The sequence below is a fragment of the Scomber japonicus genome, chromosome 16 (genome assembly GCF_027409825.1).
Source record: "Scomber japonicus isolate fScoJap1 chromosome 16, fScoJap1.pri, whole genome shotgun sequence".
Taxonomy (NCBI): domain Eukaryota; kingdom Metazoa; phylum Chordata; class Actinopteri; order Scombriformes; family Scombridae; genus Scomber; species Scomber japonicus.
In genome coordinates, this window is record NC_070593.1 from 24,816,653 (window position 1) to 24,836,957 (window position 20,305).

Here is a 20,305-nt window from a genome sequence, read left to right on the forward strand (position 1 = left end):
TTTATTTTTACTCTAAGAAATATATGACCCCTTAAGTCTGCTCTTTTTTGTCTTGCCTAGATACACAAGCTCTTCTCAGACATGCAAGAAGAAAAGATTTCATGTTCACCATCCCCAGTCTACCCTCCTACTTAAATGACACCAGTGGTTTCTTGAATTGTATTTATAGTAGACAGTGTAGCAGAGCCACACCTTGTGGATTGTGTTGTTTGATGTCTAACAGTGTTCATTTTTAAGACACAAAGGAATCTCCAGACTTCACATGATCCTGCCTAAATTAGTCCTTACAAAGAGCAGTGTAGACAACGGTCTGAAACTCTGCAGTCAGGTCTTCGCCTGATTCATTTATTAACAATGTTGTGATGCTATGAGAAAGAGACACAGCTTCACTTCCAAAGTTTCATTACTGTTCATAACCTCAATTTCAAAACATCTTAACTTTACATTATCCTTACTAACAAAAACAATTATGTGCGCATAGGTTGGGAATAACTACTACTACTTGGCTTAAGGATACATGCTAGGATGTGCTGGGACACATCATTAGTGATGTTCCTGAGATCATCGGATGTTTTAGGTCTCGCAGCATCAGACATTTTGACCTTCTGCCTTCAGGGAGGTGGTACATGTAGTTGTATGTATGTATGTACTGTATATATGCATGTATGTGATAGTAAGTCTGAATATCACTGTGGTGGGCACTTTCAATTTCATTGTATTACGAATACAGTAACAATAAAGGCATCTTACCTTATCTTACCCTCAATCAGGTGACCCAGCTAGGGTTGATCAGGCCCTGACTTGTGTCCTAGCAGCATTGGCCCATGGTTCTGACCTAATGATCCAAACCTACTTAGAGCCCTTCCTTTTCTCTGCAGCCTATATGGTGGACTTTACGACTCTCCTTTTGGCAGCTCCTGTAATGCCAAGAAAGGTGTCGAGCTTGCACAATGAGCGACCAGCAAAGCCTCTACACCCTACCTCAGTGGGCTCACAGCGAGCTTTCCAGCCGCGACTCTGGCACTTCTCCACCAGCTACTGATACTTGGACCGCTTCCTTTCGTTTACCACTTTTATGAGGTTCTCCCAGGGGACAATGAGTTCTATTAGGAGCACCTACTTAGAGAAGGCAGATGTAAGCACCATGTCTGGCCTCAAGGAGGTCACTGTGAAGTGGTCCTTTGCTCTTACCTTTGCTTTCTGTTTCAGTACCATTATGTCCCCATTGGCTTTTTATTTTAATCCCTGTTCTACAGCCGGATCATGTGTGTGTAGTACTTTATTTATATATAGTGTATGGATCCATGGTTTCCATTTTTTGTTTTCTTCCGATTGACCAGTAAATCACTTATCTTTTTTTTTTTTTAATAAAAAAAATTCCAGCTTGTCAAGATTGTCCTATTGATGTCTTACCAAAGCTTTTTCATGCCTGTATAATGTTGTCAGTAATCTTCTGTAGAAAGTTTTAATTTAATTATGATTGTGGTTTGCTTTTAAAAAAACTTTGAGATAACCCTCCCCCTCAAAAACGAACTAAAGGTCGAACAGATCACACTGAAATTGGGCCAGCTGGTCGATTTTACATGCAGGGTGTATAAACTATAACTTCAATTCAGCTTGGACATTTGTGTGTGTTGCTAAATATACCTGTACAGTGTACACTAATGATGTTAATGTTAATTAGAGAAATGTGACTCCAGCATAAAGTCAGCTGAACACCATCTTTAAGGCAACTTGGTGTTATAGCCTACTGTATTTAGTGACCCATCAGATTTTTATTTTTGTTGGAGTAGTACTCAGATCCTTTTCTTAAGTAAAAGTATCCACAATATAAAAATACTTAATTAATGGTAAATTTCAAATAAAAATCCTGCATTTAAAATTCTACTCATTTAAAAGTAAAGTATTATTAACAGCTAAATTTAAATAAAGTACTAAAGTATTTCAGAAGAAAATTATAAGGCGATTTTCTGCATAATCAGTACTGTCACTTTAGTACTTTAAGTAGGATTTTAATTGCATTTTTACTTCTTAATTATTTTTACATCGTTATTCTTTATTGAACCGAATAGGCCTATATAATAGAACAACCAACCAGTCATTCCAGTCCATAAATAAAAAAGAAGTATGAAGAGGGTCATATCATATAAAGTAAAATAAATAACTAAATAAATAAAAAAGTAAAGGTAGCCTAGGTAGTGACAGATATCTTCAATTAAAACATTCTATATGGATTTTTATATCAGATAGATTTTTTATTATTTTTTATACAGTGTAGAGACCCGAATAATATGTTATTTTTAATTAATAAACAACTTAAATGTTGGTTACATTGTTGTATTGATACTTCAGTCAAGGATCTTACAACACTGCAGGTCACAGAACTTGACGTGTGACCAAATACGCTGTAACACCGGAAGTACCAACATCTCAATGTGACTTACTGAAGCTAACGCAGCTAACACATTCATGCTTTAATATCTCGTTCAACAAGTGATTTAAAGACTACAAAATGTTCCTCACCACCGTTAACTGTGAGTATATTAATGTACACACACAAATATGGCGGTGCGTGCACATATAAAGCTATCTCTAACGTACATTTAACAAGTAGTTAACTTTGATAGCTAGATGCTAATGACACTGTCTGTCATTTTGCGTCTATTTATATTAAGTTGTTTGTTTTTATCTAGTTATTCTGTTGCCTGTACTTACTGTATGTTTTATCTCTGTGTCACTGCTCCGTTATTGTCAATTATTGTTACGTTAGTTTCTATTAGTCCTATTCCGAGCTAGTAGCTAACTGTTAGCCTTCCCCTTGAAAATACAGTAGCTCGCTAAGCTTCACTGTTGTTATCATGCCTCATTCATTTACACGTGTTCTCTTCTGTTTCATACTACAGTGGCCAAGGCTAAATCCAAGTAAGTCAAAAGTTGGTGATTGTTATTAAAACATGAAACATGAAATACTTGAATGGTTGGTGGTTGATCAGTGATGTTGTTGACTTGCTCCTGCAGGACAGTGCTGGTGCAGATGATGAGCGCTGCAGGGACAGGTTACTTCTTCAACACGAAGAGGAACCGACTCACACAGAAACTGGTGCTGCGCAAACATGATCCAGTCGGTAAGATGTGCCCGATCAGCTGTGTTAGGGCCAAAGATGACACATACACATGGAAACCTTTTATTAATATGTATTGTAGTAAAATAAATAAAGTAATGACAAACCCATCAAACCTGCTAACTGTAAATTTCAGCAGAGAAGCACAATACCTTGTGTCATGATTAATAGTTTAGATTAAATAACAACAGAAAACTGCACCTTTTAGACTTATTTTATATCATAAGGCTTTTTAAAAGATGGAAAACATAATGAGATATCACAGTAGGAAAAGCATAGGTGTGTTGGTGGCTGGATTCCTTGTATGTGCAACCTTATTTTTTGCATTAAATCAGATTATGATACAAGGTCAGGTGTTCAAGCTTGAATAGAATAGAAACACTGTTAATGTTATTAGTTATATACTGTAATTGCTTTTTTTTTACTGTCAAAATGTAGCAAGCTTGTTATATCTAAACTGCTATGCACATTTATACTGGTGTCATACTTGGGGAAACCACCTATTAGACCAGTGAGATAGGGCTGCAATGATTATTAGTCTGACAGATAATGAATCCGCAACTATTTAGATTATTGAGTAATCGATGAATTCAATCACAGGTTTTTTGCACCAAATAATTAATGAAGATGATCTTGAATGAATTGAAAGTTGTCATTATACATCATGAACCTAGTATGAACCAGTAGTAAGGGGATGTATTATGTTAATTATGCTAATTTCTTCAACACCGTGTCTCATCTGAAACTCCTACTGATAACTTAAGTGCACATAAGTTGGAAACACTCGATCTGAGCATTGGGCCGTTACTTTCTATATCACATCAACTACAAGCAAGTCCCTATTGCGCCTCAAAGACCACACATTCTCCTGAACACTAAGCATGTAGTCTGTTTTTTTACTCTATTCACACCCTGTGACCTACATTAATGACCTGCTTTCTGTCTTTGCAGTGAACAAGCACGTCCTGTTTTTTGAGAAGAGGAAGATCAGATCGATTTAACAATGCACAGAAACATGGACAACAAAAACCTGCAACGGTTTTAAACAGACAATTTAACAGTTGTGCATTATACAAAGTGCTCTGCTGAGTTGTTTTTCAGAGGATTTCATCATGGATGTATCAAAAGGCCTCTATGCTCTGTTCCAACGGCACCAGGTCATTGGAGATGGAAACCTTCATTACCACCTTAAGAAGAAACTACCCACTCAGGTGTAGAAGAGATGTTATTTATTGGGACCACCACATCTGTCTTTGTCTGTGGGGGTCGTGGAATGACATAGTTATGGTGCTGCTCTAAACAAGTATCACTGATTATGATTCATTTAAGTGTTGTACAGCTTTTATTAGAACTGGGTGTACACAAACCACTTATGAAACATTGTCTACTTGAGGAAATCAAATAAATTAAGTCAATTATGTGTTGTATAAGTGCTGAGATGCTCGTCAGTCATTATTTTATAAAGAGTTGAGCTTCTGTGTTATCATTAGACTTGTCTTATAGGCACGATACATATAATTATTATTCTGCTCTGATTTATAAAAATATAATTACTTCCATTTACAATTCTCAGTAGTTCCTGAAGGCAGCATATTTAATAAGACAGTTATGTTCCCAGTTCAGTCAGACTCTTTCCAGTCCTTGTTCAGTACTAGGTGTCAGTTTGCTGCTCTCAGAACAGCTCAGCTGGTAGGTCCTTTTTGAAGGGATAAGAGATCTGCGTGCCAATGGCCTGGACGCTCACTGCCGCCACTTGATTGGCTCTTCGGGCGCTCTCCTCCAGAGGCATTGTGGGATAATGAGCCATGTAAAATGCCAGCGCTCCAATAAAGCTGTCTCCGGCACCCTGAGGACAAAAAACAATATCACAGCGATGCTTTATTACATTTGACCTGAAGTGCAAAGAGTCCCACAGTGTAGTACATAATCATAATATATAAAATACATCTGGAGCTTCATGATATGGAGGTGACGACAAACACACAAGCCCAAATATGTTTTAAAATAAAACTGTCATAGTGTAACGTGAAGAGCACAGGAACATTGAAAGTGAGGTTCATTTTGAAAATGGGTGAGCTGTCAACAGTAGGGGGTGCTATGGCATTTGACAGTTGTTCCAAATCAAGTTTCGCTGCCTGAAGTCTCAACTAGTTTATAATGAGTTACTGAATTCTTGGCTACGTGTGAAAGTGTCTGTCAGCACTTTAATAGAAACATCTTTTTTATGAGCAATTAAAAGCACATAGAGCTCTTCATTATCCCAACAGAATAATAATTAGTAATATAATAATTCAAATGAACATGTTAAATGAGGTAGGATATTGTATGATTGTTATACAACACCCTTTAGTATTAAGAAAAGCTGAATACTTTTACAGAATAAAAAAAACTTAGGTGCATTCACATCTGTTCAAATGGCTGCTGGATTTAAAATACCTGGCATTATGCTGTCTAATTGCCAAATAAAGGTTAAGGAACAAATAGTAAAAACTCTAGGCTTGTTAATAGTTTTTCAGAGTCAGTTTGGTAGCACATGAGTGCTTTGTTCATCAACCATCAGTGGTTTCAACCAGAACTGCCAACAGCTCTGGTTTTGGCTATCTGTATGAACAGATAAATCATCCTTTCCCCCTCCTCATCTATTGATAGAGATGGAATGTGCTGTCTACGCCCTGGAGGGGGGTTGGCTGGGACGGGACTCCACAGAGGGGGGTGGAGGGAAGGATAGAGGGAGCGGGAGGAGGGGGGGGGGGGTCGCTGATGGGAAAAGGCACAATGGTATGTGGCGACACGCTCATGTTTAACCACAAACGGCCCCCCAATGCCGGTTCTCACAAGCCTGCTCCATTAGTCATCACTTTGGCTCTGAAAAGAGTTCATTGCACTCTCTCCTCTGAGCACCTCTGATGCCCCCACCACCCTTCCAACCTCAAACTAACCCTTTTGTCTAGGTTTTGCCAGTGAACAGGCTGAGAGAGAAGGTTGTCAGTTGTATGGGGATGAATCAGTGACACGGGGCAGAAAACATAAACCCTCACCCTGACCAGGGCAGAGGGGGCCATGCCCTGTGATTGACTTGGCACTAGAAACAGAGAGGGCCAAACAAGGTCCATGATAGACAGGGCACGTGGAGGGGGGGAAGTTGCAAAAAGCAGATATTGTATTGTGTCTCCTGTTTATATCTTTTTTTGGCTTGACTGGCCAGATAACCGCTAAGAGCAACGCATGAAGAGAAAAAAAGTGCTTTTGATTTGAATTTTGAAAAGGGCGATATTTGCACCCCCACCCTCTGATTCTGATCTTAGGAGTGCACAGCACCGGTGTCACTCCTGGACTGGAGAGATGCTGGAAAGAGTGAGATCAGAGCTCAAACATTTCACAGGCCTGGTGGATTTCCATGTTTAAACCCATGGTGTGTTTATGTCTCCTGTCTGGTAGCTGGGCTGGGCTACAATACAGTGAGGGTTTGGAAATAAGGCTTTGGTGATGCAGTCCCAACGGTTTGGCTCTGGCCCGTCTCCCAGGTTGTACGTCATGGTTGAAACGATGATACCACTCTTGACTGGGGGTTGATGCTTGAGGACTGATGATCAAAGTAGCAGAGTACAGATATAGCAATAATGATGGAAAAAAGAACATATTGCTCTTCATAGTCGTGACAATCAATCATTATAGCATCTTATCAGTTCTTTCTCTCTTTATGTTTTGAATCACCTGTTGATACTTAAGTAATCTATCCCCAAATCCCTGCCAAACATCCACCTTTGTCTTCTCAGACTACAACAGGGTGCGGCTGGAACAAGTTTTAGAAGGTTAATACTAGTATTTAGGGCTTAACTTGGCATAAGGACAATTACACAATGAAACACAATAAATATTATGTTCAGGATTAAAAAACAGACAGTATTAACATTTGTAAAATATTTATAGAACTGAAATGTCTGCGTGAATACATGTGGTGTGATATCTCCTCATATCTTCCTCATTAGAATGTCTGGAATTTCCAGCTGTGCATTTTCAAAAACTTTACATTTAAGCGTGTAATGTTCATATATTTAAATTCAAGAGTCCATTATTCAATAAAGTTAATTTAACTAGTCGTTTTTGGATCCAAAATTCAAGTCAAGTCAAAAAATCAAGTTGCTTTATTTGGATTGAAAGTTAGGCCTAAATTCACGATGACAGTTTCACACTGGAACAGGCTACTGTTGATGAGCAACAGAGTCTGAATGCATGACATCAGACCTCTGTCCTACTCCATTGCGTTCTGTCTACTATATGTCTGAAGCTCCCAACAAGAATGTCAAATTACCTCCTGGAAACTTTAAGGAAGGGAATTCAGATCAGGAATATTTAGATATATAGGTTTCAAAGTAAGATATTTCAAAGTTATGCATTTAAACTTCAGCAGTACTTAGTATTTAGTCAGTTGTTTATTAGATTCAAATCCTTGTGGCTTCAAATCCTTTTTTAGCTTTAATTAGCGAATCTTAGCATGCTAACAGGCTAATTTGGTGAAACAGCTAAACATTAACATGCTAGCTTTGTCACTGTGAGCATGTTAGCATACTGATAGGCTTACTATCATACTAGCAGTATGTGTCATAGTAGTATTATCATTGTAGCATATTGTTAGTATTCCCCTCAGTACAGCCTCACAGAGCTGTTAGTTATGTTAGCTTATTTTTGCACAAGTTACTTCTAATAATCTGTACCCTCAAATTAAAACTTCTTGCTCTTCGACTCATCCCCAAATGCTTGTTTTAGTGTACAGTAAATGGTAAGTAACCAATAAACACATGTACTATCATAAAAAGAGAATTTGTAATGCTGGATGGCCCAATAATACAAAACGAATGGGACTGTAGAAGTCATATAAAAGAGACAAAGAAAAGGTCACTTTTATATGACTCTTTTTCTACTGAGCCAACACATCTAAATAAGTACCTTCTGCAAACTCATTGCACTACCTCATGTTTACCTATGCTGCTACTTTAAGGCTTTTATACTTGTGTACTTATGTGTATTCATATAAATCCTCTATCTTCTTGAAACTTTCTTAACATATTTGCTAAGTTTATCTTACATTTTTAGTGGTTAAGTTGGTTTAAATCGTTTATTCTGTAAATGAACTGAATTTCATTTAAGTGTATATGAGTATTGAAAAATGATAACAAAAGAAATCTTGATAATTACAGACACAAGACGTCACTCTTCCCCATCTAAACTTCAATTCAACTTCAAGTGACTGTACGAGCCACCATTCAACCTTTATGTGTCTTATTAACAACGTCTCCTTCCCTGAGACTGGCATGTGACGCTACTGGATCTACTGAATGAAGCTCAACCAGACTGACAAGCGTTGCCCCCTTCAGCCCCGCTGCCGCTGCCCTCGACACAGTTTGGTGAAGGTTAGATCTGGAGGCCTGTCAATCAAGTGACACAAGCGCTTGCCGCGGATGAGCTGTGATGCTCGTGCTGGTCGGCTTCGTCCACCGCTTCTTGACCTTCGTGCCATTTCTCTGCCTGTTCTCTGCTGGTACTCATACTGAAGTTAGAAATTAGGATGGCAGATTTGTTTGTGATAAGCTCAACAAATGACCAAAGTATGATTTTGGAAGGTCTCTAGAGTTGGATGTGTTTTTAAAGTGATGATGCAGTAAAAGTGAGCTATAGGACTTCTATGTTTTGTGTGAATCAAACCATCTTCCTGGAACCTTTATTGTTTCGGTTGAGTTAAATTCAATCCATCAAAATCACACGTTACTAATTTAGAACATTTAAAATAAAATTACATCCGGATGAGTAAACTTTGATTTAACGCAACAAGCAAACCTATATAGATTTTGAAAGCTTTCCAATTTGCAGCTCTTTTGTATTTGGTCGGCTTTCACTGACAGATATGACCTTTTTTTTCACGCTTTTGACAGCAGCATGAGTGGTGTGTTTGGAATAAATAGAAGAAGAAACTGAATAGTTAACACAAGCAGCAGTAACCGCCATGGCTGTACAGACAAACAAAGAAGCGCATACAGAAACTCAGTCCAAGTCCATCAACAGAAAATCCAAGGACAAAGAATACAGCAGCACCCACACGCTTTGATTGACAAGTGATCTTTGTAGAGTGCAGCACAGAAGCACCACAGCAATGAGTGCTACACAGCAAAGATATACAGGAACAACACTTATAGAAAAAGAAGAGCTCCACACCAAGTCTTTCATGTTACAGAGTTTGCGGTGCTCACTGAACCTTTGGAACCTCCAGAACCTATGACTGTGTTTCTCACCCAGAGGCCTTCTGCGATCTTGATTCCCATATTGCTATGACAGATGGAGCTATGTGCAGCTAACTCCTGAAGCCTGCCGCCTTTGTCAATGAAAGGCACCCTAGGGAGAGTAAAGACCAACTCGGGGGCAGCGTTGACTCACAGTGGCTTCCACGTCCGGAAGCTTCCAGTATGACTTGCAAACAGCCGGGGACGACTCCTCCGAGGTTACGAGAGAGGAAGCTTCGGAGATTAAAAACACATTTAATTGGACCAATTAGACCTTTTAAATCTTTGATGCATCTGCAGTGATTTGTCTTCATCCTCTTTCACCCCTTTGTGTGCAACACTGATTTACATGACGATGCAATACACACTGGCAGAGGACCGGCCGAACATCTGGGTTGCTAAACAGCAGCTGCTGGAGCATGTGTGATCCATTAAAACATGGTGATGTGGCAGTTTTCTCACTGTGTCATACTGACCCCGAAGTCTGCAGAGTTAAGGAATGCAGTGCTCAGGAGGTATTCCCTTACCTTTGGCTTCCAGGAAGGAATCGTGCCATTGGTCCTTACACGTCTCCAGTCATGAGAGAAGACTGGGAACAATTTGACTGTCCAGACCCACCGTACAGCTGTAATGTCTGGTTTAGACAGTACTGTCTACCTTTCGCCGTACACAGTGGACCTCCCGGAACAGTGGAAACTGAGGCCACCCACGTCCTGCTGGGGCTAAGAGGCACTGGGTGTGTGTTTGTGTGTGTACTGTAGCCTCATCTAACTGTCCACACAAAACAGCCAAGGCTCTGATCTCAGTGAGGGAAGCCTGCACTCAATTTAAGACAAAAGGGAGACATGGATAAAGGGGGAGCCACAGCAGATGAGAAGCTTTGCTTTGTTATTCATCCAGATTCATGACCCTGATTCAGCCCATAATTGCCCATGCCATGTAAAATGTGTTATTCAGGCCGATGCAGGAGGGGCAGAAGGCTTCAGAGATGATGACAGAGTTACAGTCAGAGATAGGCTAAACGATTTCACCGCCATAATGTCACATCGTTAACAAAGCTAGATCAATCAAAGGACACAAAGCGACTGAATGCTTCCAATAAGAACAGTAAAAGTGGGATTCTTATCCAATCAGTAACACGTCATGCCACCAGCGTTGCCCAGCTGAGCGGTAGCTTAGCTAAAATAGCAAGAAACCGCAAGTGAGTCATTGTGATGATATCGAAGAATCACAGGCTGAAATACGGCCTCAAATCACAGTCTGATACTAGTGACAATAAAGCAAATCCTAGAGCTGACAAGCTGGGAGCCAATCTTTCAAAGACATTTCTGTCATTACTGCTAGAGAGAAAGAAAAAAACAAAAAACAATCAAAGCAGTAATAACATAAGAGGTAATCATAACTAACAGGCCTACGTTACCAGACAGGCTAAAAGAAGTGAATAATGATCTTGATAACAACCTGTTGTTTTTTCCCTCTCTCCAGTAAAAAAAAGAAAAGAAAAGGGCTTTACTGGAAGAGGGATTATGATGTCCAAAAGAGTTAAACACTCCAGAATTTATGGGCCCATCAAAGAACAGAAAGGGCTGGGTGTGTGTGTGTGTGTGTCTAAGCGGGGGGACATACAGCAGGCCCGACCACAGCAAGGCTGCGCAGCTTTCTGCTGACTGATGCAGGCCCAAGAGGTGAGTCATGGGAGAAGAGCGGAGGGAGGAGGTGGGGGGGGGGGTTGTTGGGTAAATTCTTCTCTCCTGGGGGCTACTGGGAAGCAGGGAGAGTGAAGAGACAGTGAATAAGGGTTGTATGTGTGTCTGCTTAGAAACGTGGGGGGCACGGAGCAGGTCACACACCGTTTCCAGAAAGCGAGCCCTTTGTTCCAGAGATGCCAGAGTGACCTTGATTTATAAGCTGCAAACACACACACTCTCAAGTCTAACTTTTTACTACTTTTGCTATGCTTTTTTTTCTCACTTTCAAAAGGTGTGACAGGGGTTTCATGTGAAGCAATGACTACATGCTTACCGTAGTTTGACCCGTTTTTACTACACTGCATGATGAACAGCTTTTTGGAAATTACAGCACAATAAAAGTTCCTAGGGGGGACTATTGGGTAAAAGAATCCATTACACAAACAATTAAAAGCCTTTAATTCAAGCATGGTAAGCACAAAGACATGATTAACACCTCTGTGTGATGACGTACTTGGTCGGTAGAACACAGTGCCCACAAAACCCTCAGAGGCAGGAAATGCAAACATCTAGCTGAGACTCCTGTGACGAAAACAAGCTACAGAGGCCGGTGTGAAATGAGTCAAGCATCGGCGGTCTCTTTTTAAAGATTAGAATCAGGAAGGGGGGGAGACAGACCATGGTCACCACATGCCGATGATCTTAAACCGTTCCACTTGAGCAACACGTAGATCAGTAGCTCCGAGTAGCAACATGATGAATGTGCAGATTGAAGCGGTGCGTGACAAAGTTTTGTTATTGAAAAGCAGAGTGGAATCTGAGGATGTTCTCTGAAAAATGTGTGTTCCACTGTTATTACAGAAAAAGACCAATTTTGAGAGAAATTCCTTCCACTTTTTGTATGACAATCAGGAGGTGGCACAATTACATAATTTTCCATTTGAGCGTTTTTCCCTCTTACTAATATGGTTAGTGGCCTCACCTTCTCCTCAGCTATTACCTACTACTGAGATGGAAAAGATTGATTTCTGTAATAAAAAATCTTATCACTTACAGGATGAAATTAAACCTTACATGATATCAAACAGTACAAATTATGAAAAGGAATGTAGAAGATATTATCTGGCCATCAGAAATGTAACAATTTGCTTATTTTCTGGATTACATAATTAGAAGTTGAATATCTTTGGAATTAGATGAAGGCACCACCTTGAGCTCTGAGCGATTGTGAATGACCCTTTCACTATTTTCTTTTTTCATTTTAAGGTTAAATTAATAATCAAATAATTTAAAACAAACAGTTAAGAAATAATGCTGATGTTGCGGCTGCACAGTGTTGATTTGAGTTCAAATCAGCATGCTAATGTGGTCACAACGATAATACCAATACGCTGATGATAACATTATTTACATTGGGAATATTAGTTAATGATGCAGTTAGTTAGTCTTTCATCAAAGTTTGGACAAACTGAATGTTTCACTTGATGATTTGGATTAGATGAAAAGCTAAATCACCAAATATTACAATTAATCCTGAGGGGAACATTTAATTTCTGAACCACATTTCATGGAAATCCATCCAATATTTATCTTGACATCTCACCTAAAACCACAAATGTCAATCTCAATGTGGCTCTAGAGGAAATGTCAGGGCCATAAACATCTGTATAAAATGTAATAGCATAACAAAATAGTGATAGTTACTAATATATATAAAGCTAAAAATGCTAAACCTTTTGTTCAAGCTTTATAATATAAGGCTATACATATTTATATATAAGGCTAAAAATGTAAACATTCTTTGGTTCAATCTTTTTTATAATATATATCACTGGAAATTGAACATATTTGGATATGGGATGTTGGTAGAACAAAACAAGCATTTGATTTTTTGGAATTTTATAGACTACATAATTAATTGACTAATTGAAGACATAATTGTCACATTATATATGGTGTATATCCTTACTGTAGTGTCCACTGCTGTGGTTGCCGGGGTTGGAACATGTTTTGAGATAGACTCCTTCTCCTTGAGCACCACGCAGCCTTGTGGTCCCAAAGTAATGATGACTGACCCACAGCCTCGCTTCAGCAGCTCCTGCCCAGCGCGATGTGCCTCCTCCACATTAGTTACTGAGGCACCGGTGAGCAGCTCAGCCTGGATGGACACAGCAGGACAAAAATGCAGGGTTGCTGATCATATATAATCATATACCAGAGACACTCTTCATATACAAAACATAGGATGATCATTGGATACTATTTCTTTCACATTTTTGTCTAAACCAGTGTCTTTTTTATCTTTCAACTGGGGGCCAAGTTAATCAGAGGTTAGGAATTAAAATTAAAGATAGGACAAAACCAGCAGCGGTGTGGGATACTGAGAGGATAAATAAAGACCTGCATTATGGAAATTCCCCAAGGCCAAAACCCTGTACCATGGACTGTGTGTGACATGCAAGACATCGAAGCAGTGGCTTGAGTCTTTTTTGCCTTTGAAAATAAAATCTAATAAAAAATAAAAGCTTGTGTTATGCCTCTAATGAACACGGTTAAATATATCACAATCATTTACTATGTCTAAGGAACCCTAATTAGTAGTCCATTACGACTATTGCTTACTTGCTATAGTTTACTGTTTCGTATTAACAGTTCTGGTGTGAGTCATTTTCTAATTACACACTGACCGTGGTCAGCCAGACTCATAAAACAAACACAGTCTGTTAAGGATTTGCTGGATTCGTCAGCAGTCTGTGGGCCAAAGACTTTCAAAGAGAATATCCTCTGACTGCTCTGCTTCATCTGGCTCCAAAATGACTAAACAGTGACAAAGCAGGACTCAACAGCTGATGTTTGAGGAACGTCAAGGAAACTCAGAACCACAGCAGTTCTTCCACAATAAAGGGGCATCCTTAAAAAAGAAGGTAGACAATATTATTGTCTGGAGATTAAAGGCAATTGTGCAGCAGTTTTGTAAGATTAAATAGTATCAGGTATCTAAAATGATGTCTTTACTACTCATGCTCATTTTTACTGACTGACTGAAATGACTTGATCAGACCTGCAAGCCAAAAACAAATCAGTTTTTAGTGTTAATCACATTTATATTACAGTATTTTACAATTCATTTGGGTCAGAAAACAACATTTCAATGCTAAACTCCTAACTGAAAGAGCCAAATTCTTACCTTTAAACACAAAATACTGTATATGAATGCAAAGTGAAAAACACAAAATCACATGCTCAGTCCTCAGAATATAGAAACCTGATATACAGACTCATCAGCACATTTATTGATAAGCGTACAGATCACTGACTCTTTGCAACATGTGTCTATTTGAGTGTAGATTGTGGTTTAATACAGTATAGATCATTTTAGTAAATTAGCATGATTGAAATATGCAAGGTTTAGTGTCCTGAATAGAAAGAAAATGTTTCTTGTAGAAACCATCATTGTGGACTGTTTTGAGGAGAATTGACAGCCTTATTTGATGATGACAATTTTAGTTTGAAATGCAACAATTAAAATTCAGTGATGAACACAAACAATAACACTCTGATGAACTGAAACTGAAATGATAAAATCAGATAAAATATTATGATATTGAGGCCAATATTGTATTTTTTGAGTTTCTCAAATTGTAAGTCTGTTGAGCTAATTGAGTGAAAGAAATTGTTTAATACTGTCATGCATCATTTTTACTATCTGAATATTTACCTTACTGATTTTGTTTTTTTTTGTTTTCTTTTCCCCTCTACCTTTTTTGTTTTATGACAAAAATAGATATACAGACAAAACCCACTCACACACTCACATGTAGCACAAATGCAGTAAAACATCTAATTTAACTCTCAAATGTACAACATTTTGTCTTTTATTTATTTATGCTTTTTACTCTCTATTTTGTCTCCTGTCTTATTTTGAAATTCCTTTGATACTGATTGTACACTCTCACAGTATTTCTTGTCACTTGCTGTCACATTAATATTGTATTAGTGTAATTGTACTAATTAAAAAAAAATTATACTAAAACAGAAAAAAACTAAATGACCTGCTATGAATTAATAATAAATTAAGTACTGCAGAAAAACATTTTTTAAATACCTTTCAAAGTATTAGTTTATTCACAAACCGCATGTAGAAAAATGTGTGTTAAAACAAATCCTGTTATGATATGACATAGAAGCATAAAGAATATCATTGTTACTCTATGCTGCTATATTATGCTGCTATAAAAGGGTGTGAGCTCCCTTTCAGATTGCTGAATGATAAAAATGGTGGGTCCATTTTTGCACGTGAGCTCGTCAGGTGGACATCAAAGATAATTCCCCTCTCTATGAAGCACTTCAGCGGACTATGTGGGCTGAGGATCAAAGAGTTCCCGCACTTTGTCAGCCTTAAAACCCCCTCTATAACCTCCTCCTCTCTCCCTCTATCAGCCTGAGCATGGTACAGTGAGACCACACACAAACATACACACACACACACACCTGTACACCGTGCATGCAAGCTAACCCCACAGGGGAGGGTCAAGACACGGCTGACACCAGTGCTGAATGAGGGTCTGACGATCTGATCCTTCTCGCTTTTTGTGATCTGTCAGAGTGAACAATGACCTTGGACAGTTCAAAAATAAACCGCCGAGTGTATCGGTGCTTTTAGAGCCCGCAGCCACCCTGGTGCTGTCGGATGCCAAAAGAGAAAAAGAGCCGTTTTTTTGTTAGTCATCAGCTTCACACCAGGGCAGGGAATCAATCTACCTCCCTCTGTGTACAAGAATATGAGAAAGTTGAATTACGTCTCTCTCTCTCTCTTAGTATGTGTGTGTGTGAGTGTGTGTGTGAGTGTGCTTGTATGCATCATACACACACAAGTGGGTGCCTTTTAAAAAAAACAAAAAAAAACATATGCAGTATTATACTGTTCATTTGGTGGGTGTCCTTCCAAGAATATGTATATTTAGAGACATCGCTGAGGGGTGGAAATAATGAGCTGTCATTACGGTAATTTTGTGTATTTATATTTATATTATATAACATGCAGTTTTCAATTCTCCTTTACCCATAGTTCAGATTTAAAATGTATACCATGAGTTATTATTTCAGTTTATATTTGAGTTTCTTCTCTTGAATTAGTCGGTCAAGTACATTCATATCTAGACTGAAGCTATTTAAATTTACATTTATTACTGTACTCTATTACTATATTTTCTGACCTTTCCAGGTCCTCATTAGCATCACACCATACATCGTTTGAATAGGAAAATGAGGCAATAAGTCTTGGTATTTTTTAAATTTTTGATTACATAAATGGACACTTAAGCAAGCATCTGGACAGTACATAAAAAATGATGGTTTTTTCAAAGATTTAGAGGTTCACAACTATATGCTATAACAGCTTTACTGTAGGGAGACAACAGAGCTTAAGAGTTTCAGTGAGCAAAGCAGCAGAAACATTAGATCATAAAACATGTAAGATACTAAAGAAAAACAACTTAAATGCACCAATACAAAATCATGGTTCTTATTTACAGGAATTTGTTTTATACCTACTTTAGTGAAGAATTAAATGTATTTAAAAAGTAAAGCATGTGTACTGCAAAGGTAAAACTTTTGACTTTTAAAAAAATATTGATATTGAGAAATATTCAGTGATTAATTGCTGTGATGAGGCATTATAAACATGGTATGTAGTGTAGTTATTTTGCCTTTGGCTGGTGAGGTTCATAGACACAGTAAATTCCAGTTCCAATACTTCTATATAAAAATACTTAATTACAACTAAAAATCCTGCATTTAAAATCCTACTGTACTAAAATAAGAACATTAAGAAAAGTATTATCAGATAAAGTTACACAAAACATTAAAAGTAAAAAAATCTTTGTTTTCCACAAAATTGTCCCGTGACTACTATGCAAGTATTATGATTAAATGACATAATGATATTATTAACATAATATTATATAATATTATGTATTTATCATTATAGAAAAGTTATAATATACATTTTACATTATTTTCTGACATATCTTTTTTTGTGTGAAATACTGTTAAAATGTTATTATTATTTTTGGACCACAAAAGGCTATTGAACTGAAACCATATTTTCTAGTAAATAGAAGTTATTTGCAGTTTTAAAACATTTAAACCAAAGTCTGCTCACGAGAAGGGGAATACATTCTACCCAGGAAAATCAAGGTCCACTGCTTCCATAAAATGTACAAATTCAAAAGCTTTTATTTTTGGTGACTGTATGACTAGAAACAAGACCTATGTGTATCCACTGCACATCAGTCTTCCTCAGGGTCAAATACTCACACAGAAAATACTACATTTACTATACTTCCTCACACACAACAACTTGTGCAGCTTGCTTGTTGACTGAAAACTGGCTAAAACACTGTATTTGACATGCACTATTACACTTTTAAAGTCCACTTACTTAAAGCTACTTATTTGTAGTAACAATAGTTACAGACAACAATGTACTGAATTTGAAATTTGAGTCTTTCATTTTTAATCATAGACTAAAAAAAATGTCACTTTAAAGTGTTTATCATTAAAAACAAATGCTATAAAAGTGCTGGTACCTGTGTGGGATATTTCTTTTGCTCTTTCCACCTCTGCACACTGCATAATATATAACATGACTGTACCTCCATGGCCTGACACTCTTTAAAAAGAAAAAAAAAGACATGTTGTGCTTTCGTCAACTCTCCCTTTCATGTTCCCACACCTGGCTACAGCATCTCTCCGCCCTGCATCACCACATCAAATAGATGCTCCAGGGCAAACTCACATCCACTTTATCCCCAAGGGGGCGGCTGACTCAGCCAAAGAGCACATCTGTCCTATTGTTTTTATTACGATTCCCATCTATCCCTGCCCCGTCGCTCATCTGTCATCACCTGACAGTCAAGATGTTGAGGTGCCATGACACTCGTTTTTACCGTAAACGTGTGGGGAGATATGTACTCCCCTCTTCATACCAGAGAGTTTCCATGTATGGCTAAAGGCTACAGTGGTGCTATTGATGTGCTGATGAGGGTCATGACCCAGGAGGTAAAGTTGAGTCACTTTGAAAAGCTATGTGTATGTGTGGATGCTCATAACATCTCAGACCTCTGATCTTTTCCTTTCACACATGAGGAGACATTTTTTTGTTTTTTTTACCTTTTCATAACTTAGGACCACACAAGTCTACTGTTACTAAGTGTTGATTGAACATATTTAAAGTGCATTATGTGTTGATTTTAACAATACTGAGTTGACTATCTGCTAAACCCCTCCTTCCAATGATAGCTTAGCAACTGTAACTTAGCACAGCAGGCCCACCTCTCTTAACAGTGAGTTATCTGCTATACTGTAAGCTGTAATCATTAGCATTTACCGTTAATTAGCTTACATTGGTAATTGGCCTTATATATATGTAAATAACTGACTACATTAGTTTGTATGATTAGCGGTTTAATTAACAAAGGCTCGTTCACAGCTAGCACATCTACTGTGATATTTCCACAATGTGTGAAAAACAGTCATGGATGCTATCATAGTTTAGGCTAATATTAGCAACTCTGTCTCTGTTTGGGATGTTTAAGCTACAGCAACCTCAGCCAACTTCACTTTTAGATAGCATTATATTATGAAATATACTGTTTGCAACTACGAACAAGTAAGCTAAGCAGCCAAACATGGTTATGACATAATTAAATCATGTTTTCTTTATCACTTATATGGCTAACTAACTTTACAATGAAATCATCAACTACTGAGGATGCTCACTTTTTGTGTGGGACATGAGCTTGAATCTTATTTTAAATGGACTGGAAACATTAAAAAGCCAGCTGGAGACAGCCTGTTCAAAGAACTCATGGACCTAAAGTTAGCTTAATTAGCGAGTTAGTTACAGACGATAAAAATTTGCTGGTGAGTCATTTCAGAAAGAAAAACTTTCAGTTTCCTTTTGTATACTTTTTAATGTGTGTACACATATGAGAACACTGTGAGATACACTGTCTAGTAACTTTATTAGGTACACCTTGCTGCTACCGGGTTGGACCCCCTTTTGCCTTCAGCACTGTCCTGATTCTGTGTGGCAGAGATAAACATTCCTCAGAGATTTTGGAACATATTGATATGAAATACAGATTTGTTGGCTGCAGGTTCATGATGCAAATCTCCTGTTCCACCACATCCCAAAGGAGGGTATTTGAGTACAGTGAACTCATTGTCATGTTTAAGAAACCAGTTTTAGATGATTTGAGCTTTGTGACACAGTGTGTTATCCTGCTGGAAGTAACCACTAGAAGACAGGTACACTGTGGTCATAAAGGGATAGGCATGGTCAGCAACAATACTCAGGTCAATACTAGGCTGCATGATGCTCAATTGGTACTAAGGGGCCCAAAGTGTACCAAGAAAAAAAACCCCACACCATTACACCACCACCAGTCTGAACGGTTGATATAAGGTAGGATGGATCCATTCAAAATCTGACCCAACCATCTGAACATTGCTGTTGAAATCAAGACTCATCAGACCAGGCAACGTTTTTCCTATCTTCTGTTGTCTAAATTTAGTGAACTTCTGTAAATGGTAGCCTCAATTTCTTGTCGTTTGCTGACAGTGGCACCTGGTGTGGTTGAAGATGCTCTTCCTTGGTTGTAAAGAGTGGTTATTTGAGCATTTCTATCAGTTTGAACCAGTCTTGCCAGTCTTCTCTGACCTCTGGCATCAACAAGGCATTTTCACCTAGAAAACTGCCGCTCACTGGATATTTTCTCTTTTTCGGACCATTCTCTGTAAACCCTAGATCAAAAGTTCATGGAATACTCGAACCAGCTTGTCTGGCAACAACGACCATGCCATGTTCAATGTCACTTAAATCACCTTTCTTACCCATTCTGACGCTTGGTTTGAACTTCAGCAGATTGTCTTGACTATATCTTGAGTTGCTCAGGTCAGAGTCATGTTTGATTAAATACTTGTGTTAATAAGCAATTGAACAGGTGTACCTAATTAAGTGTTTGTGCGTGTGTGATTCATTACCTCAGACTCATTACAGCAAAATACATCTGAGACTCTGTAGAAATCTGGATCCAAGTCAGGAATGGCCGGCGCTGGATTGAATATCGTCTTCACTGCAACGAGAAAGCAGACAGTAATCCATTTTTTATTGACCGTGGTGTCAAACAGTATAATGTACAGGTCACTCAGGATA

The 20,305-nt window shown here is 38.2% G+C and overlaps 2 protein-coding genes across 3 annotated transcripts in view; one reads left to right on the plus strand and one right to left on the minus strand.

Annotated features, from left to right (window-relative positions):
- Positions 1-2,399: 2,399 nt before the first annotated feature.
- On the plus strand, positions 2,400-4,212 carry mrpl33 (mitochondrial ribosomal protein L33). The gene is made up of 4 exons (XM_053335040.1): positions 2,400-2,534; positions 2,904-2,922; positions 3,019-3,125; positions 4,074-4,212. The coding sequence occupies exons 1-4, from the start codon at positions 2,513-2,515 to the stop codon at positions 4,121-4,123; spliced, it is 198 nt and encodes a 65-aa protein (XP_053191015.1). The 5' UTR covers positions 2,400-2,512; the 3' UTR covers positions 4,124-4,212.
- A 122-nt stretch (positions 4,213-4,334) lies between these two features.
- Positions 4,335-20,305, minus strand: part of rbks (ribokinase) — a 35,611-nt gene continuing 19,640 nt past the window's right edge. For both annotated transcript variants that reach the window (XM_053335039.1, XM_053335038.1), the window contains exons 7-9: positions 20,134-20,225; positions 13,055-13,243; positions 4,335-4,968 (exon numbers count right to left, since the gene is read on the minus strand). In XM_053335039.1, coding sequence (XP_053191014.1) covers positions 4,795-4,968; positions 13,055-13,243; positions 20,134-20,225 — 455 coding nt within the window. In that variant the 3' untranslated portion in view covers positions 4,335-4,794. The remainder of the gene's footprint in view (positions 4,969-13,054; positions 13,244-20,133; positions 20,226-20,305) is intronic.

Coding starts and splice junctions, on each gene's coding strand:
- mrpl33 (XM_053335040.1), top strand. CDS start 2,513: ATGTTCCTCACCACCGTTAACT. Junction 3,126..4,073: donor GCGCAAACATGATCCAGTCG/GTAAGATGTGCC, acceptor CTGTCTTTGCAG/TGAACAAGCACGTCCTGTTT.